This window comes from Zophobas morio, unplaced genomic scaffold, assembly GCF_036711695.1.
Source record: "Zophobas morio isolate AGI-343-1 ecotype UQ-CSIRO unplaced genomic scaffold, CSIRO_AGI_Zmor_V1 ptg000021l, whole genome shotgun sequence".
NCBI classification, from domain to species: Eukaryota; Metazoa; Arthropoda; class Insecta; order Coleoptera; family Tenebrionidae; genus Zophobas; species Zophobas morio.
In genome coordinates this window covers 27,515,567-27,542,814 of record NW_026972126.1, presented here as the reverse complement: position 1 = coordinate 27,542,814, position 27,248 = coordinate 27,515,567, and the positions used below count along the sequence as shown (strand labels likewise).

The window sequence follows — 27,248 nt, the reverse complement described above, 5'->3', positions numbered from 1 at the left end:
ATGAGAAACCGAAACGAAAAACTTCAAATCGGAAAATTGTGAAAAACTGAATATTCGAAAATTTGAAAAATTAAAAATTGAAATTGCAAATCGAAAATTCCAAAATCCAAAAATTGAAACATCCAAAAGTTGGAAAATCGGAAAACTCAAAAATTTTAAAATCGAATAATTGAAGAAACGGAAAAGTGTAATTAATAATGACGAAGATAAAAAACCGAAACGAACTAGTATAAACATTGTAAATGACATTCTTGTTATCTCTTTATAGTTTGACGATGTAAAATGTGTGTACATTTAAGCACAATAAATTGATTCATTGATTGATAAAAATTGAAAAATTAAATTACAAATGGAAAATTGCAACATCCAAAAGTTGAAAAATCGGAAAATCGAAAAACTGAGGAAACGAAAAATTCAAAAAATTGAAATAAAAAAACCCAAAAACTATAAAATCGGAATTGAAAAATCGAAAAATTCTAAAAATAAAGAAAATAAAAAACCGAACCCAAAAACTGCAAATCGAAAAACTGAAGAAACGAAAAAATTAAAAATTGAAAAATTGAATAATTTAAGTCAAAAAAGTTTTTACTTTGTAGAGGTTATCAGGAAACAAAAATGGCAAAAAATATTTCACACTTAGCAATATTCTGATGACGTCATCAGTTTCTCCTAGGCAATGAACGAACAAATTCTGAACTTTTTAAAAAATCTTTCCTTGCTTCAAGTATCGGAAAAGACAGAAGATCTCGTTTAGTAATCTCGTACCATGAATAAAACCCCCACTTTCTATAATGAAAACTCGTTTCCCCAAACCACCTTCCCACACACTTTTAACTCGAACAAATCCTTCTCGGTATCCAATTTCATAACGAAATCCCTCTTCGAATCCTCTCATTTCACAAGTTTCCTCTCTCGAACGCACCACGCAAACCCCTTTAATTAATATCCGAGATATTTATAACCCGTTTCTATTATTCTTCATGTAGAGCGCAATGAAAGTCCATTGTGAAAGAACACAATTCGCCTTTTAAGAGCCATTGTTTTCATTCTTCGCTGCCTCACTTGTTTTCATTTTTACGTCTCGCTTGGTAAATCCACTACTCAGAAGCTGATTTCGCGAATTCCGCAAGCCGCTTTAAAAAAAACACCTATTTACTTAGCGCATCCGTACTTAGTCTTCTATTCTCGTCCGAGCTTAAAAAAACCCACTATTTTAATTATCGTCTTATCTATACTTAAATTGCGATAACGCAGTTCCCCGTAAATTGTCACTATCGACTACTACTAACATTTTTATCAAACCTACCGCTTGTCAGAACATGCTTTGATAAAACGATTTTTTCGACCGAGCTATACAGGATGTCTCATATTTCTCGAGAATCCGCGGGGATTTATTCAACTACATAATAGTTGCAATGAATTAAATAAAATCAATTCGAAAATAAGTAATTCACGCGTTTTTTCTCCCCTCCACGTCAAAACCGCTTTTAAGAATTTTCGATGTGCAATAATAAATATTTATTAAACACGTTTATCACGATTTCATCACCTCGCGATTTATTTTTACTCCAACAACTCAATTCTGGAAATATTAATTCTATTAATAACGTCGGAAGCCGGCCGCATTTTTCGCAAAGGTGTTGACGGGAGGGCTTAAAATAGGAGCGCGGAGGACGCAGAGGAGGGTCTTAGCGCGTAAACACGGCTTTGGATACGCAGGGGCAAGCCACGCCTCCCGAACGTGATGAAACTCCGCCTTACTGTAAAAATCGGCTACTGTTGGCGCGACCTACGTGATATCGAACAAAGGAACGCAGAAAAGTGTGGAATTTCGTTGGGGAAAAATTTCTGCGGCTGCTTTATTGTGTGCGAAGCGACTAAAACCGCAATTTAATATCTTCTGATTCCGGGTAGAATGCGCATTCTGTTGACGCAAGAAATGTTACGTACGCATAAAGAGTAAAATGGAATAATCGGAGTTGAAGGGGCTTCGAGTGACCACAGGTTGTAGTGTAGGCCAATGCGGTTTTTTTTAATGACTAAGTAATTGATCATTATGGTAATTCAGCTGTGGTTACTTATCAAACGATAAGAAAGCCTTTTTTGATAAACTTGTAGGTAAATAGCCGGGTGTCGTCAATGTAAACAACGAAGCGAGAAAGTTTGGCGTCGAAGAACTTCGACAAGATAAAAAGCAGGGGTCATTACTAGGACCTATGTTATTTTTGGTTTATGTTGATGATGTGTCTATCGTAATTCCATCGCACCCTGCGATCATACATTAGGTTTGACGTCTGACTCTCTTCATGACGCGCCGCGATGTAGAGTCGCGTCCGTTCAATACCGTCCACGTGTCATCGCTGACGTCACGCCGCCGTTGCCAAATCTCTCTCGTGTCAACATTTTTAGAACCTCTGCTTACGCGAGTTGTGGGTCTAACCCGCGGCTAAATATATACATATATACGTACCTTCTACGAACTAGGATTCCCTGAAATACTCCAGCCGGCCCCCTCCACTCGCAGCCTGGTTAGCGTGAAGTGAAAACACGTTTTATCATTCCCAGAAGGCTGCGCACTCTCCGTCTCTTTCTAGTCCACTCGTGGCCCCGCTGGTCCTTGTTTAAACGTCGTAACAACTGAACGTCGATCGGACACTGTCGTCGGCGCTTTGCTCGCACACATCTCGCATTCAGGCGGCAGCCGTAGCAGAGAGCAGTAGTGCTTGATCAATAACATAACCTAAAAATTGTAACAAAAGTCTGAAGTTGGCCTAGACTGGAACAATCGCAGTGTGCTGTATGAAATTATGTGCACGAGTGGTGTTTGGTGCGATTATCGGACTAGTGTTGGAAGTGTCTCCAGTGCCTTTATGGATTACCCACGATGTTGATGGTGTCCTTAAGGATTAGATTAGGTAATTAGCCGTTTTTTCCGGAGGAATTCTCGCCGGGCACGCCTTCTAGATGCGGACAATGACAGAATTCGTAACGCACATGTTACGACACAGTGTAAATGACCCTGAAATTCTCTTCGTTAATGAGAAATCATTATCTGTTTTGATTTTCTTGCGCTTATCGCGCTCTATTTTTAACCCCAAAACAAATGAATGGGACGTGATTCTAGCCACTACCAAAAACAAAAATCGACGCCCACTCGATCGCGTGCTGCTATTTCCAGGCCCGTAAACACGACGTACGCTTTTCGGGAAAACCTCTAAATTTGAATTTCCACGTACTTGCAGCGGTTGAATTATTTATGGGCTTCTGGGGAAATATGTGACCCAGGACTCAAAAATCCTCTTCCGAGTACTTCTTTTCCATACCATTTATTGTTACATAAAAAGCTACAAATCTATTTCTTTTCGCATGAATAATGCATGACGTGCCGGTGCTGGATGAATGCTAATTATGTTTTGTGTCGAGCGTTATTTCCATAACGGGCCCGCGGATTAAAAAATTCTCGGGCCCATTCATACCATTGGCGTCTGAACGAATCGGGAAAACCCGCGCAGATTCTTCCATCGAGAGGCGAAATTTTCGCGCCGAATACCACCGGAGCATCTCGCGACGACCGAAAAATTATACAAGCGAGGTTCAACGGCCTCTTCCTTCCGGCTTTTTTGAATCACAAGACTAATTGCTTCTTTATTACTACACACAGTACGGTAAACTTATTCATATTTTCGTGTCAAGTTTACCCAACAATAACCGACGGATGTTTCACTCCGTCATTATGGTACCGTAAACCCAACATTTAGTGGAAAACCATTGTTTACAAAATAGTACTCGGAACCGACGAAATTTCGACCGGACCCGATCCTCACTTTTACCACGTCCGGAACTAAAAATAACGACAATGCACTAAAATATTAGTACATGGTCACATTCTGCTCGAAATTGTCTTTCCAACGAAGGCTGCCCCAAATTTTTATCGTGCACGGTAGCCGAGATAACGCTTTTCGCAGTTAGGGACCTATCGAAAAGTGCCAAATTTGCGTTTTCCCCTAAAAAATGAATTTCCCTCAAATCGAAGAAAAATCCACCCTAGACCCACTTAAAGTACACACTTGGAGCTTTAAAACAAGCACACAATCATCCCCCAGGGATCAGTAGTTTCCGAAATACAGACCCGTCTTTCGGGGCTACGCATGCGCACGATTACAATTTTTTGCAAGCCCACTTTGACCCGTTATAACTCGAGTTCCATGCACCCTACGAAAAAAATGCTCATGACGTCGTTTGAAGTAGACAACCTGGCAAGTCTAACGCGTCTGAAACCAAACTCCTCCGACGGGTAGTTTCCAAGCTACGGCCCGTCAAACTACGGTCTGCATTACCCCAAAAACGACAACAATCTCAGCCGTGTTTTTTCGCCAGGTGAATGACAACTGGGAAGGGTGCTGTAAACCACGAAATCTCAAGTGTCTCAGTATCAGCTGCGTGTATTTCACAAGGTTCCGTTTTTGATAAACCCGAATTGAGTCTACTCGGAAATCGACACTCGCTATCAAACCGCCATCAACAATGTTTACGATAATTTAAATGGCTGTTGGCTTATAAGGAGCGGCCGCTCTTGTCTCGTTCCTGCTTTTTTGTTTATAATTTGAGATCGCTTAATAGCCGCACTACAAAAATAACCCCATAAAACTCATGTTTTACAAATACCAGAAATACAACACCGTTGTCGGAACGCGCACTGATAACCGCCTAATGAATCGCTTCGTGGAAGCGTCCAATTCAGTCGGAAAAGCTTTTGTAACGCCAAAAGTATGCACAGTTGCAGGTATTTCCGGATAATCGTTGTAGAAAATAGTTCCGTGGAACTCAGGCTCGTTAAAGCCGACTTGGGACATTAGTTTGGGTTTTTCTCCTCGGTAATTGGTTTGAAACAACGGAAAAATTCGTCTTCTCCGGGGTCCGGACTTCATCGGCGTCCCGCAAGGGTCCGCTTCGGGACCGCTGTTTTCCGCGCGGAAAGCGCCCGTGAAAGCGCGAGATTCCGAGTGGGCGTAGAAAGCGACGGAGGTTATCCGTCGAAAGGAACAGGTTCGTTCCGAGAATGATCAACTCGGCCGTGGATAATCGTTCCTCCGAAGTGATTTTCACGTTGCAAGGCTGCAACAATTAAGACTGTTAATTAGAAAGAGCCTAGAAAGCAGCAACAATCGGATCTATTTGCGGTTTCTGTTATTTAACAGCGCAACCTTGGCGGGGGTAATCAAAATTGCCGAGGTCGGTGCTTCGATAAACAACTTGTTCGCGGACAAATATTTGCGCTAAGAAATTTGCTGAAAAACTTGGAAATTTTGGCGTCCGCCGAAAAAACTCCATTAGCATGGGCTGGTTCAACAAGTTTGATCCGAGAGACGGGAAATCGATGGCTATTTTCGTGCGCGCCATCCTAGTTCGCTTTCTCCGGAAAATGGGAAACGTCGATTCTGGCGTGCAGATGGTGCAAGGTCAACGACTTGGAGGAAAATAAAAAAGCGGCGATAAAGAGTAAAACACACAGAATGCGATTTCGGGAATCGCGCGAGTTAAAAGTATCAATTAGCGCGTCCGAAACATTTTAATGCTAATTTTGCCTCGAACGCGAATCAAAAGATGCCAATTTTTAGTATAGTGGCAGGAATGGAGTTGTGCGGGTGGCGCTCTAAGCAGGGTTGGTCGCTAATGCCTGCCACGCCTCGTATCTGTATTCGTTGGGCCTCCGCGTAGAGCACTCCCACCCACAGAGGTCCATTATCTCGACTGTATTTTGTACTGTGCGTTGGCCATATAGATGTGCGTGATAGGTCTGAAGCAATTACGGTGTAATCAGGACTGTTGCATAAACTTTGTTTCCACTGTACTTTTAAAGTATCAGCTTATATGTGTTTTTTTAATTGAAGGCCACAAAAAAACACGAGGATATGAAAGTGAGTCAAGAGACACCGATTTGTTCAAAATGACACAATAGACGTGACCCTCAAACTCCTACGAACAAATTTTTGGAAATTCGGACTTTTTGAAACAAATTTTGTACTCTAACTCCGTTCCTGTACATCTGACACAAAAACTTATTTAGCACCATTCAAAGTAGACAATTTGAGCAAAACAATGACGCTCAAACCAAATTCCTACGATGCTTAGTTTCCAAAATACAGCGCGTCAAAGTGGGTGTGCAACTGCGTCAAAATTAATCTTGTCGCCAGTTTGTTTATTGGAACGTAACTTTGGTTGTGGTTAAGCTACGTTAAAAATGTTTACACTAAATGAAAGAGGACATTGTAGAGTACGCCTTGAGTTAAAACGAAACGTTTGCTGCTATTTGCAGTACCCCAAATGGGGGCCCCAATTTTTTCATTTTCGCTTGCCTTGAATTTTGACTTCGGCGTCAGCTGCAACTATCCCCTATAGCCCGATTCGTGTACTTCCAACGAAGAAACTGTAAATGAGAGACTTAGAGTAGACGATTTTACGAAAACAACAACGCGAAAACCAAATTCGTACGATATTCAGTTTGCAAAATATAGCACTTCAAAGTTGGGTGTGCCATTGCGCCAAAATTAATTTTATTGTGCAAGTTTGGTTATTAGAACGTAACTTTTTTTGTGGTTACGCTGCATGAATATTTTTTACACCAAATGAAAGAGGGCGTCGTGGAGTACCACCAAAGTTAAAACGAAACGTTTGCTGCTATTTTTAGTACCCAAAGTGGGAGCCCCATTTTTTGTTCCTCGCCTGTCTTGAATTTTGACATTGGTAGAAGCTCCAAAATACCCCTATAACTCAATTTGAGTGATATTTTCGTCACATTACGACAATCTAAACCGCCGGATTTGTGCGACGGCATTGTTTGCAAAGTAGTACTTCGGTACCGAGAATCGACGTGCGTCAAAATTCAGACTCGGGCCTTGGCCTATATTTGCCTTTTTGACGATTTCGTGTAATGTGTAGTCCGAGGTACCTGATTCGTCTAAACAATGGTACTCTTGGGCCCCGATTTTTTGTTGCCATCCGCACTTTCGTCGCCGCCCCTCCCCGCTCGACCTTCCGCGAAATTGGATCCTGCGAGCGCTTGACCTTCCTCAGACAAAGCCTCTTGAGAGCAACAAAGTTTCTGGGCAACAGCTTTGTTGCATATTCCGCGAACGCGGTCCGATCAGACTTCTGGGAACCGGCAGGCATCTGCTCTTGCGTCTCTGTCGCACCTATGGGTCGAAAAAGCGCACACCTGCAGACGTCTTACCGGGAACTCGCCCATGCCGCCGAATCCATCCACAGGAAATGGTCCGAATGGCTGGGCAGATTTATGTTTGGTGCAGGGGTATTCAACAGGTGAAGCCGTGAGATCACCGGTGTTTGCTGTGCGAATTTGCGCTTGCGGTGGCTTTTCTGGGGAAGAGGTGATGGGAGGTTAGTGGGTTTCTAAATTTAGACGTGCGATCAAGAATCGCCGATTTGTAATTATCGATTTAACGGAGCGCACACACCTAGGGAATCGTTGGTAGCCTTCGTGCGATAAGGAAAATCGTGAGGATTACTCACGGGTTGCCGGAAAAGCTACTTGCGTTTGTTTATCTTTATTAGGTCCTGATTCACTTTTTTAGATAAAGTTCGAGAGATTATTCGACCGCAAGAATTTCGAGTACCGGTTCACGGTGTATATGGGTTTTTTCGACGTCCGGATGCAGCATTCGTGTGGAACATGTCTTTGTTTTACGCTGGCGTGAACTTGGAATCAATGGGATTTGGTTTAAGTACCGCCATTGTTCCGGGATTGGTAGATTCACACGACTAAAGCATTCATGAGACGCTTTACAATTCACATTAGCTTACAAAGTACTTGGCACCGTCTTAGCATAAGCTTGGCGATGCACGTGTGTCGTACTAAACTTGTTAAGGTACCACCCGCGGAGGGTACTTTCAACTCGGGTCCGCCAAAATCCGAGTTCCCGGAATTCGTCGTTTCCTGAAAGTAGAAAGTTCGAGAACTGTAGTGGGTTTTAGAAGCTTCAGTTTTGTCGATTTTGGGCCGTTTGGTCGTCGTGGCCTTCCCCAGCCCCCCCGCTTTCCTTGTCCCATTAACCGCAACAATACAATTCACAATAAATTGCGGCGGATTAGATAATGAGACTTGAACAAGCAAGATTATTTACGTTACGTTGCGAAACTTTTAAGAAACAGGTATCTCAGTTTCCACGAAATAATCAAGAGGATATGGTTGATAATTAGAGTTGCTGGCGACACAGCGATTCTAGGAAAATCGCAGTCAAGGCATTATAAAACTACTAATTTATTGTTAATTGAGGCGACTTTCGGGTTGTTCAAAGATGGGAAAGTGTACGGTGACCTTTTAAAGGCCAAACGAGACAGTTTTATAGCGAGATGTCAAATTGAGGGCGCTTATTTATAGAAGGTAATCTTCGTGATCTACCTATAAAAGGAGTGACGCCCTCTAGCGATGCTGACATTTACGGCTGTGCTTTTGATACACGTGAAAATCGTACGGTAAGGCTTCAATTAATTCCAACAGTGTTATTTACGAGCATGACTTGCCCCGGAACTCGTCCGCAGGATTGCGCTTTTGTGACGTCACGCAATTTAATTGATAACAAATCGCGCAAATATTTTATCAAGAATTGTGCGTGAGAATTAAGGAATGCGATAAGATTTTCTTTTTTTACTTTCGATATCTCCCACAGTAAGCAAAAAATGCATTCGGAGTAGCTCATGCACTGTTATCTGTTAATTGTTAGCCGTTTAGCACAAACGTGTTAACTGAAGGCTTTTTTCCGGTAAACAGCATTTAGAGCAAATTAGACACGTGTTGATTCATATTACGTATTAATGATTTAAACATCTGTAGATTTACCCAGTTTTTATACGTCGACGTTATTCGAACACTTCCTGAAACTGTTTACTCCCAGTCGACGCTGGAAAAAACAAATTAAGATGCTGTGTTGAGCTTTTCTGTCTTCAGCGCGCCGTTTATTTACAGGCAGATGGTGCTCGACAACAGAGCGCGGGAACTTCAACTCTGATCCAGGTCGGGCGTTCACTAATACGACACCGTAAAGGTCGTATATAAACTTGTCGCTGACGTTGGGTTTTCAACCAATCAAATTGCGGTAGTCTGCAGTGCTGCCAACTTGAAGGAAAATCCCGACATTGTTCTGGTTGACAGCACTAATTCCACGAAATCAATTTTGATAAAGATAATGAGGTCCACTAATGTTTAGCCATTTAATGACCTGTTCACCGAAACCCTCATATTTTAAATAGCTGCCATCATTTTCCCCACTGTAGTTTTCTCTCAGTACTTACGCGTTGTTAAAGATAGTTCTCGACGTTTAAATCAACAAATTATATTATAACTACCAGGACTTACATTTTGCTGTTTTTTTTAATATGTCGTATTTTTTTTTTTCATAACAAGAAAGGTAAAACGTATTTAAAATGGTAAATTTTGGTTGGACAGTATCGATTTTGCAATTAGGCTCCGCCCCTCGGTCTGACAACGAATCACAATTGAACTTTGGATGTATATGGGTGGGGCTTAATTTTCGGCTTGTTTTTTTCTTAATATACATAGTATTCTTTGAACAACACGATACTCAAGAACATGTTTTTTAATTCTTGTAGACAAATAAGGATTTTGCAATTCACTTCCGCCCCTCGGCTTACGACGAATAAAATAAAAATCATCACAACTGAGATGGGGTGGGTGGGCGGGGCTTATATTTTGCCTTTTTTTCTTGATGTACATAGCCATCTTTTCACAACAAGAAACTTAAAACATGGTTAAAATGGTACATTTTTGCAAGGAAATATGGATTTTGCAATTATGGGGCAGAGCCTAATTGCAAAATCCATGTTTCCTTATACAAATTTTCCATTACCATGTTTTAAGTTTCATGTTGTGAAAATAAATCTACAAATATTAAAACGAAAAGGCAAAATGTAAGCCCACCCTGTCTTGTGATGATTTTTTTAATTTGCCGTGAACCAAGAGGGCGGAGTTTAACTGCAAAACACATATTTCTTTATAAAAAATTAAAAACATGTTTTTGGATATCGTGTTGTTCAAAAAATACCATGTATATTAAGAAAAAAGGGCAAAATATAAACCCCGCCCACCCACCCCATCTCAATTGTGATGATTTTTTTATTCAATGGCCTTTTTTTGTAAGGAAATATGGATTTTGCAATTAGACTCCGTCCCTAGGTTTGCCAACCAATGAAACCTTCATTATTATTTAGATCAGGGCAGGTCTGGGTGGGGCTTAATATTTGGCTTTGATTTTTCCTTAATATACATAGTATGCTTTGAACAATACGATACCCAAGAACATGTTTTTAATTTTTCGCTGAGAAATACGAATTTTGCAGTAAGCTCCTCCCCGTTGACTGACGACGAATATAAAAAAAAATCATCACAATTGAGATAGGGCGGGTGGGCGGGCTGACATTTTGCCTTTTTTTTTCTTAATATGTGCACTTATTTCTACAACAAGAAACATAAAACATGTCTAAAATGGTAAATTTTTGCAAGGAAATATGAATTTTGCAATTATGGGGCGGAGCCGAATTACCAAATCCATATTTCCTTATACAAATTTTCCATTTTAAACATGTTTTAAGTTTCATGTTGTGCAAAGACGTCTACACATATTAAAACGAAAAGACAAAATGTCAGCCCGCCCACCCGCCCTATCTCAATTGTGATGATTTTTTTAATTCGCTGTGAACCAAGAGGGCGGAGCTTAACTGCAAAATCCTTGTTTCTCTACGAGAAATTAAAAACATGTTTTTGAGTATCGTGTTGTTTAAAGAATACTATGTTATTAAGAAAAAATGCCAAAATATAAACCCCGCCCACCCACCCCATCTCAATTGTGATGATTTTTTTAATTCGCCGTGAACCAAGAGGACGGAGCTTAACTGCAAAATACTTATTTCTTTACAAGAAATTAAAACTATGTTTTTGAATATTGTGTTGTTCAAAGAATACCATGTAGATTAAGAAAAACAGGCAGAATAAAAACCCCGCCCACCCACCCCATCTCATTTGTGATGATTTCTTTTTTCTTAGAAACTTAAAACACGTTTAAAATGGTATTTTTTTTATATATAAGGAAATATGGATTTTGCAATTACACTCCGTTCCTAGGTTTGTCAACCAATGAAACCTTCATTATTATTTAGGTCAGGCCAGGTATGGGTGGGGCTTCATATTTGGCTTTAATTTTTTCTTAATATACATAGTATGCCTTGAACAATACGATATCCAAGAACATGTTTTTAATTTCTCGATGAGAAATACGAATTTTGCAGTTAAGCTCCTCCCCCTTGGCTGACGACGAATATAAAAAAAATCGTCACATTTGAGATGGGTGGGTGGGCGGGGCTTAAATTTTCCTTTTTTTTTTCTTAATATGTGTAGACTTATTTCGACAACAAGAAACTTAAAACATATCCAAAATAGTAAATTTTTGCAAACAAATGGGGCGGAGCTTAATTGCAAAATCCATATTTCCTTATACAAATTTTCCATTTTAAACATGTTTTAAATTTCATGTTGTGAAAAGAAATCTACACACACTAAAACAAAAAGGCAAAATATAAGCCCGCCCACCCGCCCTATCTCAATTGTGATGATTTTTTTTATTCGCCGTGAATCAAGGAGGTGAAGCTTAACTGCAAAATAATTATTTCTTTAAGAGAAATTAAAATCATGTTTTTGAGTATCGTGTTCAAAGAATACTATGTATATTAAGAAAAAAAGGCAAAATATTAACCCTGCCCACCCACCCCATCTCAATTTTGATGATTTTTTTATTCTCAGAAATTTAAAACTTGCTTGAAATGGTAAAGTCTTGTAGATATATATGGACCTTTCAATTAAGCCCCGCCCCTCGATTTGACAACGAATCACAATTGAACTTTGAATGTATATGGGTGGGGCTTAATTTTTGGCTTGTTTTTTTCTTAATATACATAGTATTCTTTGAACAACACGGTACTCAACATGTTTTTTAATTCTTGTAGACAAATAAGGATTTTGCATTTCACTTTCGCCCCTCGGCTTACGACGAATAAAATAAAAATTATCACAATTGAGACGGGGTGGGTGGGTGGGGCTTATATTTTGCCCGTTTTTTTTCTTAATATACATAGCCATCTTTTCACAACAAGAAACTTAAAACATGGTTAAAATGGTACATTTTTGCAAGGTAACATGTTTTAAGTTTCATGTTGTGAAAAGAAGTCTACAAATATTAAAACGAAAAGGCAAAATGAAAGCCCACCCACCCGCCCTATCTCAATTGTGATGATTTTTAATTGGCCGTGAACCAAGAGGGCGGAGATTAACTGCAGATTACTTATTTCTTCAAAAGAAATTAAAAACATGTTCTTGAGTAACGTGTTCAAAGAATACTATGGACATTTAGAAAAAAAAGGCAAAATATTAACCCCGCCCACCCCATCTCAATTGTGATGATTTTTTATTTTCGGAAATTTAAAACTTGCTCAAAATGATAAATTCGTGTAGATAAATATGGATCTTTCAATTAAGCCCCGCCCCTCGATTTGACAACGAATGAAAAATTCGTCACAATTGAGAATTGAGATAGGGGCGGATCTGAATCTTTGGCTTTATTTATTTCTTATACTCAAATATACTCGATACTTAAAACATATTTTTAATTTCTTGTAAAGAAATAACGATTTTGCAGTTAAGCTCCACCCTCTTGGCTGACGACGAATAAAAAAAATCATCACATTTGAAATGGGTGGGTGGGCGGGGCTTAAATTTTGCTGTTTTTTTCTAAATATGTGTAGACTTATTTCGACAACAAGAAACTTAAAACATGTGTAAAATTGTAAATGTTTATAGTAATCAACTTAAATCCTCCACTTTTTTTTCTACAACCCCTTTCAATATGGCAAAAGTTGAGTTTATAAAAAAATTCTCTTATGAGTTAAAGCGAGGGATTAAGGCACTCCAGGTACCAGTGTAACGAGATATGACTCTGGACCGGAGTTAATCGCCCGTGGAGGGAACGAAATCTTGTTGATAAAGTATGAAATTGAAAAATTGGTGCCCGAGCGGTATTTTCCAAATATGTATGATATTATTTGAAGGTGTTTTTCCGATGAACTGACGTTTTTTTTTGTTGTTTTAGACCGAAGACTGACCGGGCATGGCATATGCCTGCAATGTTAGGCTGTAGCACCGCATGCCCCAATTGCAAGCACCAGTTCACGTGCTGCGCCCCGGTGCCGCCATGCTGCGCCTCCCGGAGGTCCGTGGCCCTGTCCGGCGGCGGCATCATGGCCGCGCTGCCGCCATGTCCGTCCCCGCAGGTGTCGCCCAGCGAGCCGCTCGCCTTCGTCCTGCCGCCGCTCGCTGTTGCCCCGCCGCCGCCCGCTGCCGGCCCCGAGACGGAGCTGGCTCGGCTCGCGGCCACCGTCAGGGCTCTGGACCTATCCGGCTGGTACTACGAGGCCCTCACGCACGACCGCAGCGACGAGCTGCTAAAAGACACTAAAGTGGGGACGTTCCTGGTGCGTAACTCGGCCGACCCGCGCTACACGTTCACGTTGAGTGTGCAGACGGACGGGGGCCCCAAGTCCGTCAGACTGTTGTTCGCCAACGGGTGCTTCCGGCTGCACGCGCAGCCGCACCTGCAGGCCGCGATGCCGCTGTTCCCCGGGGTGCTGGAGCTGGTGCAGCACTACGCGCGCCGGAAGAAGGACGCGCAGGTGTGGGTGGACCCGCAGGGCAAGTGCATGAGCTCGATGCTGCTGGACCGGCCGCTGCGCAAGGCGGGGCGGCCGCCCTCGCTCAAGCACCTGGCGCGGCTGGCCATCAACAGGCACCTGGGGGACGCGTCCAAAGTGCGGATCGTGAGGCTGGAACTGCCGACGTCGCTCTCGGCGTACTTGACGGAGTACCCGTACTCCCTCTAGTGGCACCAAAGACTGGTCGGTACCTTCTACATACCGACGTTCAGGGAACACCATTCAAGTATTCTAAACGCGTAGATAGGGTAACTAATTAGTATCTCTGATCGATACTGGCAGGTTCTGTTTGTTAATCGAAGCGACTCGACGGATGCGTGTAAGCCATATTGGCTGCGTAGCGGAATTGTTATATAAGAATATTTTGTTATATATTTTTGTAAAAAAAAAAAACTGAAAAGTGGCAAGCCGCGCCAAAAAAAAACTATATGTAATCCTATTTATTTCCTATAGCTCTAAGCATCGTCACATTATCCACAATTTCTATTGTACTTTCTTTGTAATCTAAATATGTTTTGTACGAGACCTGGGGTCGGACGAATCGTATATATGAACAATCGGTGGCCTAACGCCGACCCTGGACGATCATCCGTTTAGAATAGTGAAACTAGTCTTGATCGTTTCGCGTCACACAACAAAGCAGTCATTGTTTTAGTTTTTTTAACATGCAAGTTTGAGATTAACAAGCAGGATGATAACGTTGTACTCTGAATTCTGAATGTATTTATATTTTGATGTAAACATGAAAAGAATGACTCGAGTGTTTGTATGTGTTTTAGTTAATTGAAAGATTGTATTTATTTCTCTAGGAAATTATTAAATTATTTATTATTAAATTTGTGGTTTTTATTTCACACCGCACCAAGTCTACGAAGAACTGTTTGCTCTAAATGTCAATACGTAACATAACTGGGTGAATTTTAGACGTGTATTGTGGGTTGCCGCACATCCAAGGCTCATTAAATACAATTTTAGATAATTTTTAATTATTTCAATGTAAATGCTGCTACAAAATACAAATTCCAGAATGGGGGTGGGTGGGCGGGGCCACATTTGATTTTGTTTTAAGTCAATTCCCATTTTATAGTAAATAAAATAAGCCAGTGAAATTCTATAGCCTTATAAACAAGCTATAACCCCGCCCACCCACCCATTCTTAATTCCAATAATCACTCTTAATATTGTTAATTAATAACATAATTTTTTGTTGCAATTTTAAACAAATTTTTTAAACTGTTGGTGAGAAAATGGACAAATTGTTAAAAAAGGTATATGGAAAGAATTAACCTAGGGTTAAATACACATACCAGACGTGAGAATAATTTTTAAAAATCAGTATTACCGATGTTCCGCCTACTTTTGACTTTGTTTTAAGTCTTGTCAAATTAAAATTCAGTTCCCATTTTATAGTAAATAAAATAAGCTAGTAAAATGGAAAAAGAGACGGGTGGAGCTAAATTTAGTTGTTTCTACAGTCTCATCAACAAGCAATAACCCCGCCCACCCACCCTCCCTTGATTCTAATGATCACTCTTAATATTGTTAATTATAACAAATTTATTTTCTCCTTACAATCTTAAGCAAATTTGTTCAACTGTTGGTGAGAAAATAGACAAATTGTTAAAAAAGATGTATAGAAATAATTAAGCTGGTGTTAAATACGCATACCAGACGTGAAAACCAGTTTTAAAAAGCGTTATTACCGATGCTCCTTCCACTTGGTGAAGCTCCACCTTAAATCATTTCATTGGTCCGGAGAAAAGAAGCAGGGTTTAGTAACGTACCTCACAATGTTAACTTTACATTACTTTTTACTATTTAACCGTAAACTCTGACGGTAGTCGTTTTTTGAATAAAAATTAAAATCTAGTAAAAAATAAAATTTTATGTAATTCTACATTCCAACTATTATTTGTCAATATAAAATCCAATTTCCGTCTTCGAACCAATAAAATGAGTGATCAAAACGGAATAGGGGTGGGTGGGCGGGGCCACTTTTTATTTTGTTTTAAATCTTGTCCAATTAGAATTCAATTCCCATTTAAATGTAAATAAATTAAGTCAGTGAAATGGAAAAAGAGAGGGGTGGAGCTAAGTTTAGTTGTTTCTACAGTCTTATAAGCAAGCAATAACCCCGCCCACCCACCCCTTCTTAATTCTAATGATCACTCTTAATATTGTTAATTATTAACATTATTTTTTATTGCAATCTTAAGCCAATTTCTTAAACCGTTGGTGAGAAAATAGACAGATTGTTAAAAAAGGTATATAGAAAGGATTAAGCTAGGGTTAAATACGCATACCCAGACGTGAGAATCCGTTTTAAAAAGCAGTATGACCGATGCTCCTCCCACTTGGTGAAGCTCCGCCTTAATAAATCATTTCATTGGTCCAGAGAAGAGGGGCGGGGTTTATAAATGCACTTCACAAAGTTAACTTTACATTACTTTTCTATTATTAAAGTGTAAACTCTGACGGCAGTCGTTTTTCGAATAAAAATTAAAATCTAGTAAAAAATAAAATTTTATTAAAAAAATGTGATTCTAGATTCTGTTATTTCTCAATATAAAATCCAACTCCCGTCTTCGAGCCAGTAAAATGAGTTATCACAACGGAATAGGGGTGGGTGGGCGGGTCCACTTTTGACTTTGTTTTAAGTCTTGTCAAATTAGAATTCAGTTCCCATTTTATAGTAAATAAAATAAGCTAGTAAAATGGAAAAAGAGATGGGTGGAGCTAAATTTAGTTGTTTCTACAGTCTTATCAACAAGCAATAACCCCGCCCACCCACCCTCCCTTGATTCTAATGATCACTCTTAATATTGTTAATTATAACAAATTTATTTTCTCCTTACAATCTTAAGCAAATTTGTTCAACTGTTGGTGAGAAAATAGACAAATTGTTAAAAAAGATGTATAGAAATAATTAACCAGGTGTTAAATACGCATACCAGACGTGAAAACCAGTTTTAAAAAGCATTATTACCGATGCTCTTCCCACTTGGTGAAGCTCCACCTTAAATCATTTCGATTTTCGAAAATTGTCCAGAGTCTGGTCAGGTGCATGAAATAATAAATGAATTTTATAGTAAATAGTATAATAAAAAAAATACGTTTAGCGCATTTTTTATTACATATAATTTTTTTCACATCCTAGATTCTATTAGTTTCCAATCCCACTCGACAAATGAACATAATTAGCCCCGCCCACCCACCCTGCCTCCTTTTCAGAGACTGATTTTATCCAATGTGGATAAAATGAATGGTCTTAAACTGAACAGAAATAAAATTAGTCGTTAGAATAAGAGGGTGGGTGGGCGGGGCTAGTATTTGATACGATAAGACAGATTTTGGCACTTTTGCCATTTTCAATCATTTTTCGATTATTTTCGTAAATTATCCAGAGACTGGTCAGGTGCATGAAATAAAAAATAAATTTTGTAGCAAATAGTATAATATAAAAAAATTATGATTTGCTATTTTTTTTTTTAATTTTTTTCACATCCAAGAGTCTATTAGTTTCCATTACCTCTCGACAGAAGAACATGATTAGCCCCGCCCACCCACCCTGCCTCCTTTTCAGAGATTGATTTTATTCGATGTGAATAAAATGAATAGTCTTAAACTGAACAGAAATAAAATTAGTCGCTAGAATAAGAATAGGGTGGGTGGGGCTAGTGTTTGATAAGATAAGACTGATTTTGGCAAATGACAGATCCTCTAAAAACTTGGCACTTTTGACATTTTTCAACTATTTTCGAAAATTATCCGGAGTCTGGTCAGGTGCATGAAATAATAAATAAATTTTATAGTAAGTTGTATAATAAAAAAATACGTTTAGCGCTTTTTTTATTACATATTATTTTTTTCACATCCTAGATTCTATTAGTTTCCAATCCCACTCGACAAATGAACATAATTAGCCCCGCCCACCCACCCTGCCTCCTTTTCAGAGACTGATTTAATCCAATGTGGATAAAATGAATGGTCTTAAACTGAACAGAAATAAAATTAGTCGTTAGAATAAGAGGGTGGGTGGGCGAGGCTAGTATTTGATACGATAAGACAGATTTTGGCACTTTTGCCATTTTCAATCATTTTTCGATTATTTTCGTAAATTATCCAGAGCCTGGTCAGGTGCATGAAATAAAAAATAAATTTTGTAGCAAATAGTATAATATAAAAAAATTATGATTTGCTATTTTTTTTTTTAATTTTTTTCACATCCAAGAGTCTATTAGTTTCCATTACCTCTCGACAGAAGAACATGATTAGCCCCGCCCACCCACCCTGCCTCCTTTTCAGAGATTGATTTTATCCGATGTGAATAAAATGAATGGTCTTAAACTGAACAGAAATAAAATTAGTCGCTAGAATAAGAAGAGGGTGGGGGGCGGGGCTAGTATTTGCTAAGATTAGATTGATTTTGGCAAATGAGATATTTTGTAAGAAAGTAGTGGGTGGGAGGGCGGGGCTAGTATTTGTTAAGATAAGACGGATTTTGGCACTTTTGACATTTTCAATCATTTTTCGATTATTTTCGTTAATTATCCAGAGTCTGGTCAGGTGCAAGAAATAAAAAATAAATTTTGTAGCAAATAGTATAATATAAAAAAATTGGTCTAAAGAGTTTAGACAGTACTTCCCTCGCTGTCGGAAACGTGACGACTGAATGCCTATTATGTTTTTTTTTCGCAGTGGATTTCAAAGAATTCGGTTTTATAGTTCCTGAGTAAATCAATAAAATTAATTTACGCATTCATTAATTTTTTTGAGTCACCCTGTATATGCAAATCCTAAAAATATGAATGGAGTGATAAATTACAAGTACAGACTCATCATATTTTGTACAGTTTAGATAGGATTTATTCGGCAAACTTTTGAGCTGACGTCATCAATTTTTTGGAGGGGATAAGCAAATGTATTTTGACTAAACACTTATTATGCTCTTTATAACCTTAAAACATCTTCAAGATTTCAAAGCATTCGGTTTTGTAGTTCCTGAGTAAATCAGTAAAATAAATTTACGCTTTCATTAATTTTTTTGAATCACCCTGTATATGCAAATCCAAAAAATATGGATGGAGTGATAGATCACAAGTACAGACTGATCATATTTTGTACATTTTAGATATGATTTATTCGGCAAACTTTCGAGCTGACGTCATCAAGTTTTAGGAGGGGATAAGCAAATATATTTTGACTAAACATTTATTATGCTCTTTATGACCTTAAAACATCTGCAAGATTTCAGAGCATTCGGTTTTGTAGTTCCTGATTAAATCAATAAAATATATTTACGCATTCATTAATTTTTTTGAGTCACCCTGTATATGCAAATCCAAAAAATATGAATGGAGTGATAAATTACAAGTACAGACTCATCATATTTTTACAGTTTAGATAGGATTTATTCGGCAAACTTTCGAGCTGACGTCATCAATTTTTTGGAGGGGATAAGCAAATATATTTTGACTAAACATTTATTATGCTCTTTATAACCTTAAAACATCTGCAAGATTTCAAAGCATTCAGTTTTGTAGTTTCTGAGTAAATCAGTAAAATATATTTACGCATTCATTAATTTTTTTGAGTCACCCTGTATATGCAAATCCAAAAAATATTAATGGAGTGATAGATCACAAGTACAGACTCATCATATTTTGTACATTTTAGATATGATTTATTCCACAAACTTTTGAGCTGACGTCATCAAGTTTTTGGAGGGGATAAGCAAATATTTTTTGACTAAAGATTTATGATGCTCTTTATAGCCTTAAAACATCTGCAACATTTCAAAGCATTCTGGTTAGCAGATTAAAAATTAAATTTCAAAATGTTTTATAATTTTGATTTTTTTTCCAAAAATCTGGACGTTTCGGGTGAAAAGTCGATTCAGAGTTGTAAACTACATGTGTAGGACTATGTTATTTTATACAATTGAAAACCCATTTACTATGTACAATTTTGAAGTGACGTCATCGCATTAGTGGTGGGGATGATTAGACAAATTTTGGTTAGCGTTTTACCATCTACATGATATTCTTAATATAAGTACAAAATTTCATAACAATCGGTCGAGTACTTTCGGAGATTATCTGTCTAATAAAAATCCGGGACAACAGACGGACAGACGGACAGACGGACAGACGGACGGACAGACGGACAGACGGACAGACGGACGGACAGACGGACAGACGGACAGACGGACAGACGGACAGACGGACAGACAGACGGAAATGGGAGACCTATTTCTTCGTCTTCTAGGGGTCATGAAAGATCGAGAAAACGTAAAAGTAGAGAGTCGGCCGACGGACTCGATTACAATACTTCCTTTGCTTACGCTCGGGAAGTAAAAATTATGTTTGGCTATTTTTTTTTTTTTTTCACATCCAAGAGTCTATTAGTTTCCACTACCTCTCGACAGAAGGACATGATTAGCCCCGCCCACCCACCCTGCCTCCTTTTCAGAGATTGATTTTATTCGATGTGAATAAAATGAATGGTCTTAAACTGAACAGAAATAAAATTAGTCGCTAGAATAAGAAGAGGGTGGGTGGGCGGGGCTAGTATTTGCTAAGATTAGATTGATTTTGGCAAATGAGATATTTTGTAAGAAAGTAGTGGGTGGGAGGGCGGGGCTAGTATTTGTTAAGATAAGACGGATTTTGGCACTTTTGACATTTTGAATCATTTGTCCGGAGAAAAGAAGCAGGGTTTAGTAATGTACCTCACAATGTTAACTTTACATTACTTTTTACTATTTAACTGTAAACTCTGACGGTAGTCGTTTTTTGAATAAAAATTAAAATCTAGTAAAAAATAAAATTTTATGTAATTCTACATTCCAACTATTATTTGTCAATATAAAATCCAATTTCCGTCTTCGAACCAATAAAATGAGTGATCAAAACGGAATAGGGGTGGGTGGGCGGGGCCACTTTTTACTTTGTTTTAAATCTTGTCAAATTAAAATTCAATTCCCAATTAAATGTAAATAAATTACGCCAGTGAAATGGAAAAAGAGATGGGTGGAGCTAAATTTAGTTGTTTCTACGGTTTTATCAACAAGCAATAACCCCGCCCACCCACCCTGTCTTGATTGTAATCATCACTCTTAATATTGTTAATTAATAACATTATTTTTTATTGCAATCTTAAGCCAATTTCTTAAACCGTTGGTGAGAAAATAGACAGATTGTTAAAAAAGGGATATAGAAAGAATTAAGCTAGGGTTAAATACGCATACCCAGACGTGAGAATCAGTTTTAAAAAGCAGTATGACCGATGCTCCTCCCACTTGGTGAAGCTCCACCTTAATAAATCATTTCATTGGTCCAGAGAAGAGGGGCGGGATTTATAAATGCACTTCACAAAGTTAACTTTACATTACTTTTCTATTATTTAAGTGTAAACTCTGACGGCAGTCGTTTTTCGAATAAAAATTAAAATCTAGTAAAAAATAAAATTTTATTAAAAAAATGTGATTCTAGATTCTGTTATTTCTCAATATAAAATCCAACTCCCGTCTTCGAACCAGTAAAATGAGTTATCACAATGGATAAGGGGTGGGTGGGCGGGGCCACTTTTTGCTTTGTTTTAAATCTTGTCAAATTAAAATTCAATTCCCAATTAAATATAAATAAATTAAGCCAGTGAAATAGAAAAAGAGATGGGTGGAGCTAAATTTAGTTGTTTGTACAGTCTTATCAACAAGCAATAAACCCGCCCACCCACCCTGTGTTGATTCTAGTGATCACTCTTAATATTGTTAATTAATAATAGAATTATTTTCTTATTACAATCTTAAGCAAATTTGATTAACTGTAGGTGAGAAAATAGACGAATTGTTAAAAAAGATATACAAAAAGAATTAAGCTGGTGCTAAATACGCATACCAGATGTGAGAATCAGTTTTAAATAGCAATATTATCGATGCTCCTCCCACTTATTAGGAGTGGGTGAGCGGGGCCACTTTTGACTTTCTCTCAAATCTGAATAGATTGTACCGCTCGTCAAATCAGAATTCAATTCTCATTTTACAGTAAGTAAAGTAAGTTAGTGAAATAAAGAAGAGATGTGGGTGGAGCTAAGTTTGCCGTTTTTTTACAAAGTCTTATAAGAAGGCGATAGCCCCGCCCACTCGCCCTCTCTTTAGTCCAACGACCACTCTAAAAAGAATCTCTTAAATCGTTGGCGATAAAATATTATGCTGATATTAAATCATCATATTAGACATGAGAATGAGATTTAAAAGGGATATTACCAATGGGCATAAATCATTTCATTGGTCCACGGAAAAGGGGCGGCGTATACAACTTTACCTGAATGGGTCTACTTCATGATTTTTCATTATGTCAATGTAAATACAGGCGGCAAAGTCGTCTCTCGAATGAAAAGTAAAATTTAGTAAAAAATAAAATTGATATAAAAAAAAATGTAATCCTGGATTCTATTATTTGTCATTATAAAATCTAATTTACGTCACTTTTGACTTTCTTTTAAATTTTAATAGATTGTATCGCTTGTCAAATCAGAATTACATCTCATTTACAATAAGTTAAGTACATCAGTGGAATTGAAAAAAGAAATGGGTGGGGCTAAGTTTAGTTTTTTTTAACAAAGTCTAAAAAGAAGGCAATAGCCCCGCCCACCCACCCCCTCTTTATTTTAGTGACCACTTTTAATATTGTCATTTAATGGCAACATTATCTTATAAGTATTTCAGACAAATTTCTTAAATTGTTGGTGAAATAAATAGATAAATTGTAAACAAAGTATGTATCTAGAGCCCATTAATCTGGTGTTAAATAAGCATACCAGACTTCAGAATCAGATTTAAAAAGCAATATTATCGATGCTCCTCCCACTTGGACAAGCTCCACCTTAATAAATCATTTCATTGGTCCGGAGAAAAAAGGCGGAGTTTACGAATGTACCTCACAATGTTAACTCACATTACTTTTCTATTATTTAAGTGTAAACTCTGAAGGCACTCGTTTTTCGAATGAAAATTAAAATCTAGTAAAAAAATAAATTTTATAAAAAAAAGTGTAATTCTAGATTCTTCCAACTTCCGTCTTCGAACAAATAAAATGAGTCCCAACGCAATAGGGGTGGGTGGGCGGAGGCACTTTTGACTTTGTTTTAGATCTTGTCAAATTAGAATTCAATTCCTATTTTATAGTAAATAAAATGAGCCAGTGAAATGGAAAAAGAGGTGGGTGGAACTTGGTTTACTTTTTTCTAGTCCTATAACTAAGCAACAACCCGCCCACCCACCCCCTCTTGCTTCTAACGATCACTCGATATTGTTAATTAATTACATTATTTTGTTATTACAATCTTAAGCAAATTTATTAAACTGTTGGTGAGAAAATATATAGATTGTTAAAAAAAGAGATATAAAACGAATTAAACTGGTCTGAATTACGCATACCAGACGTGACAATCAGTTATAAAAAGCAGTATTACCGATGCTCCTCCCACTTGGTGAAGCTCCACCTCAATAAATCATTTCATTGGTCCAGAGAAAAGGGGAGGGGTTTATAAATGTACCTCACAAAGTTCATTTTACATTACTTTTCTATTATTGAAGTGTAAACTCTGACGGCAGTCGTTTTTCCAATTAAAATTAAAATCTAGTAAAAAATAAAATTTTATATAAAAAACATGTAATTCTAGATTCCATTGTTTGTCAATATAATATCCAATTTCCATCTTCGAATCAATAAAATGAGTGATCATAACGGACTAAGGGTGGGTGGGCGGGGCCACTTTTGACTTTCTCTCAAATCTCATTAAATTGTACCGCTCGTCAAATCAGAATTCAATTCTCATTTTACAGTAAGTAAAGTAAGTTAGTGAAATAAAGAAGGGATGTGGGTGGAGTTAAGTTTGCCTTTTTTTTACAAAGTCTTATAAGAAGGCGATAGCCCCGCCCACCCGCCCTCTCTTTAGTCCAACGACCACTCTAAAAAAAATCTCTTAAATCGTTGACGAGAAAATATTATGCTGATATTAAATCATCACATTAGACGTGAGAATGAGATTTAAAAGGGATATTACCAATGGGCCTCCCACTCACACAAGCTCCACCTACATAAATCATTTCATTGGTGGACGGAAAAGGGGCGGCGTATACAACTTTACCTGAATGGGTCTACTTCATGATTTTTAATTATGTCAATGTAAACACTGGCGGCAAAGTCGTCTCTCGAATGAAAAGTAAAATTTAGTAAAAAAATAAAATTTTATCTAAAAAAAAATGTAATCCTAGATTCTACATATTATTTGTCATTATAAAATCTAATTTACGTCTTGGAGCCAATAAAATGAGTGATCACAACGGAATAGGGGTGGGTGGGCGGGGCCACTTTTGACTTTCTTTTAAATTTTAATAGATTGTATCGCTTGTCGAATCAGAATTCAATTCTCATTTACAATAAGTTAAATAAGTTAGTGAAATTGAAAAAAGAGGTGGGTGGAGCTAAATTCAGCTTTTTTTTACAAAATCTTATAAGAAGGTAATAGCCCCGCCCACCCACCCCCCTCTTGATTCTAATGATCACTCGTAATATTGTCACTTAATGACAACATTATCTTATTAAAATTTTAGATAAATTTCTTAAATTGTTGGTGAAAAAAATAGATAAATTGTAAACAAGGTATGTATCTAGACCCTATTAATCTGGTGTTAAATAAGCAACCAAACGTCAGAATCAGATTTAAAAAGCAATATTACCGATGCTCCTCCTACTCGCACAAGCTCCACCTACATAAATCATTTCATTGGTCCAGAGAAAAGGGGCGGCGTTCACATCTGAATCTAAATGTGTCTTAATTTTAAAAAATCACGCACCTTAACTCCATCTGTTCGGTAAACGGAATCACTTACATCCTGAGAAATACGCTACATCTCTGTACCTACCTGCAACCACCCCCTGGACAAACAGGTCTCAACCCCCAAATAAAACACTCTCCTCCAAACACTCTTTATTTACGACCCCGCCACCCTCGTCTCCTTCACCCACTGCCTGATCACCTTCGCCATCTGGTCGGCCTGCGTCGACGTGCTGCTCCTCAGCAGCTGCAGCACATCCCCCAGCATGTCCACCGGGAACTTCTGCGCCACCACCCCTTGGAACACCCCCGCGATGGCCCCCCGCTTGCCCTCCCAGAACTCGGGATTGGGGTCCAACCGATCCAACATGTCGAAGGCCTTCGCCGCGTACCAGAACTGCCCCATCTTGTAGCAGTCGTTCGCGATTAAAAGCAACAAATTGAAACTCTCGGCGCTGCTCTCCATCTTCAAGTACAACTCCCAGGCCAGCTCCGGCTTCCCGTTCATGACGTAGCAGCGCGCCAGGTTCGAGATGTAAATCGGGCTCTCTTTGATCTTCGCGTTCTGGATGAGAAGAAAAATTTCTTCGGCTTCCTTGAACTGGTTGGACGCGGTTTTCGCTTGAGCGAAGTTGAAGTTGAAGGTGTCGTCTGAAATTGTAGCGTCAAGGGGAAAACAGTTATTATGGGTAAGTGGTGTAATTAATCATTTTCTGCATGCTCGGGAAAACAATGACAGTTAATCATGTTAATTGGTTTGCTGTATTTGTGCGTAATTAAGGTTATCTAATATCCGGTTTTAATACCGTTAAATACATTCATTTACTGGTGTGTGTGCATAACACTTCAGGCGATGTGCCGTTTACCCACAGTGCTTGAAACTGACGCCACGTACCTGAGTGGAGAAAACTCTTGATTGACGACAAATACACCAAGACCTCTTCAAATTGTCCCGCTAGGAAAAAAAATGCCGCCATGCACTGTCTCCCGTCTATGGTGTCGCATTCACTAGCCGAACTTCCCACCAGTTGGAAGCATTCTTCAGCTGTCTTAATATGATCAGGCTGGAATTCCAAATTAGTGTGTAACAAGAGTACGATTTTTAAATAATTACAGAGTTGAGTTCTTGGCCTAAGGCGGCATTCACGACCCCCTTGAGAATGTACTCCTGGGGTACTGCTGGTTGCAGATCTTGCAATAAATCGTAAGCTTCCTTTATATCGTCGTTTCGCAGGTAATGAATGACCAGATTTAGTCGAGCTTCGGGGATGACGTCCACCAGAGACGGGAAAACTTGCATGGCGCCTTCACCATCCCGAAAAACGACTAAATTGTGTTTAACTAGGTCATAGCCGAAACCGACGTTGGCGCTTTGTTCGACGATGGAGCGGAGCTCGTTTTCGGCGACTGAACCCTTGTACAGTCGAAAGTGGTTGCAGGCCTGTCGAAATTATGTCAATTGAATTACATTTTTTTTTTATATTTATATAAAATTACTTTTAAATTAGTAGCAATCACCGAGTCCGGATACTGGTTTAAATAAAGCGTGAGAACCTCCTGAGACACGTCGTAGTAGTCCAGTTTATAGTAACACAGAGCTACGTAGACGTTCAGCGCAAGATTATTTCGATTTTGGAGCAACAATCTCTTATAAATGTCGATCGCTTCTTGGTAATGAGCCCTCAAATAATGAATCGCGGCCAAACTCAGCTGGTCTTCAAGCACGTCTTGCAGTTGCTCGTGGTGCTCCATCAGAGCCCCCTCGTCTCTCAATTTGTGCGATAAATGAAAATTAAGTCTGGTTTTGAGACCACTATTGGGCGCTTTTTGTAACAAATCTTTTGATTCTTCATACATCCCTAAATAAAAATAGCAACAGGCTAAATTTACGACGACGTTGTCCACTTCAGGTTTGTTTTTTAGCATTTCATAGATTGATAGCGCTTTTTTGTAGTTGCCTTGATGGAAGGCGCAGTAACTCATCCATAAATCAATGTTCATGTCAGGTTCTTGCATTTGCATGAACTAGAAGAGCAAAATGGGTCAAAGTTACGGCAAAGGCGTCTGATACCTCTAGGAGGGTCATGGCTCCTGTGTAATCCCGTTTTTTCAAGTAGTCTTCGAACTTGGGGGCGTTGTCGGAGCCGGCGTCCCCAACTGAAGCTGCCGAGTCATTGGTAGCACTGATTGCGGGCTTCACCCTGCTGAGAATCTACAACAAGGTGGTAATTATGGAAATAGTAGAGTTGGAAAGTACCATGACTGCAGAAACTGGTGCTCTTGGATTGTTTGTATACCACGATGAGGGTTGCCATGGTGACCAGATATGACAGTTGAAACCGCCACCGCATGTATTCGCACGAAATGCGCTCTTTGGCTGCAAAACATGTTACTTCGGGTCACAAGGGGGCCCAATGAGTGTTTTTTGTACAAAAATCGAACCGCAAATCCAAACAAAACATAAATATTGACATTGCACAAACGTCAATCGTTGCCACTACAAACGCAAAAACAACCAGAAAATAAGACACACTTTGAATAAAAACTGGATTAAAAAAAAAACAAATCAGATTATAATCAAATTCGTATCAATTGAGGCAATTTTAATGACCTGT

General features: G+C 38.6%; 2 protein-coding genes across 2 annotated transcripts; one reads left to right on the top strand and one right to left on the bottom strand.

Annotated features, from left to right (window-relative positions):
• The first annotated feature begins 2,642 nt into the window (after positions 1-2,642).
• Positions 2,643-14,627, top strand: LOC135131969 (suppressor of cytokine signaling 2-like). The gene is made up of 2 exons (XM_064059851.1): positions 2,643-2,915; positions 13,173-14,627. The coding sequence occupies exon 2, from the start codon at positions 13,198-13,200 to the stop codon at positions 13,957-13,959; it is 762 nt and encodes a 253-aa protein (XP_063915921.1). The 5' UTR covers positions 2,643-2,915; positions 13,173-13,197; the 3' UTR covers positions 13,960-14,627.
• Positions 14,628-24,774: 10,147 nt separating this feature from the next.
• Positions 24,775-27,240, bottom strand: LOC135132082 (intraflagellar transport protein 56). The gene is made up of 6 exons (XM_064060013.1): positions 26,891-27,240; positions 26,705-26,845; positions 26,131-26,658; positions 25,748-26,074; positions 25,529-25,697; positions 24,775-25,284 (listed from the first exon to the last, which is right to left on the bottom strand). Exons 1-6 carry the CDS (start codon positions 26,891-26,893, stop codon positions 24,791-24,793), a joined length of 1,662 nt encoding a protein of 553 aa, XP_063916083.1. The 5' UTR covers positions 26,894-27,240; the 3' UTR covers positions 24,775-24,790.
• Between the last annotated feature and the right edge of the window lie 8 nt (positions 27,241-27,248).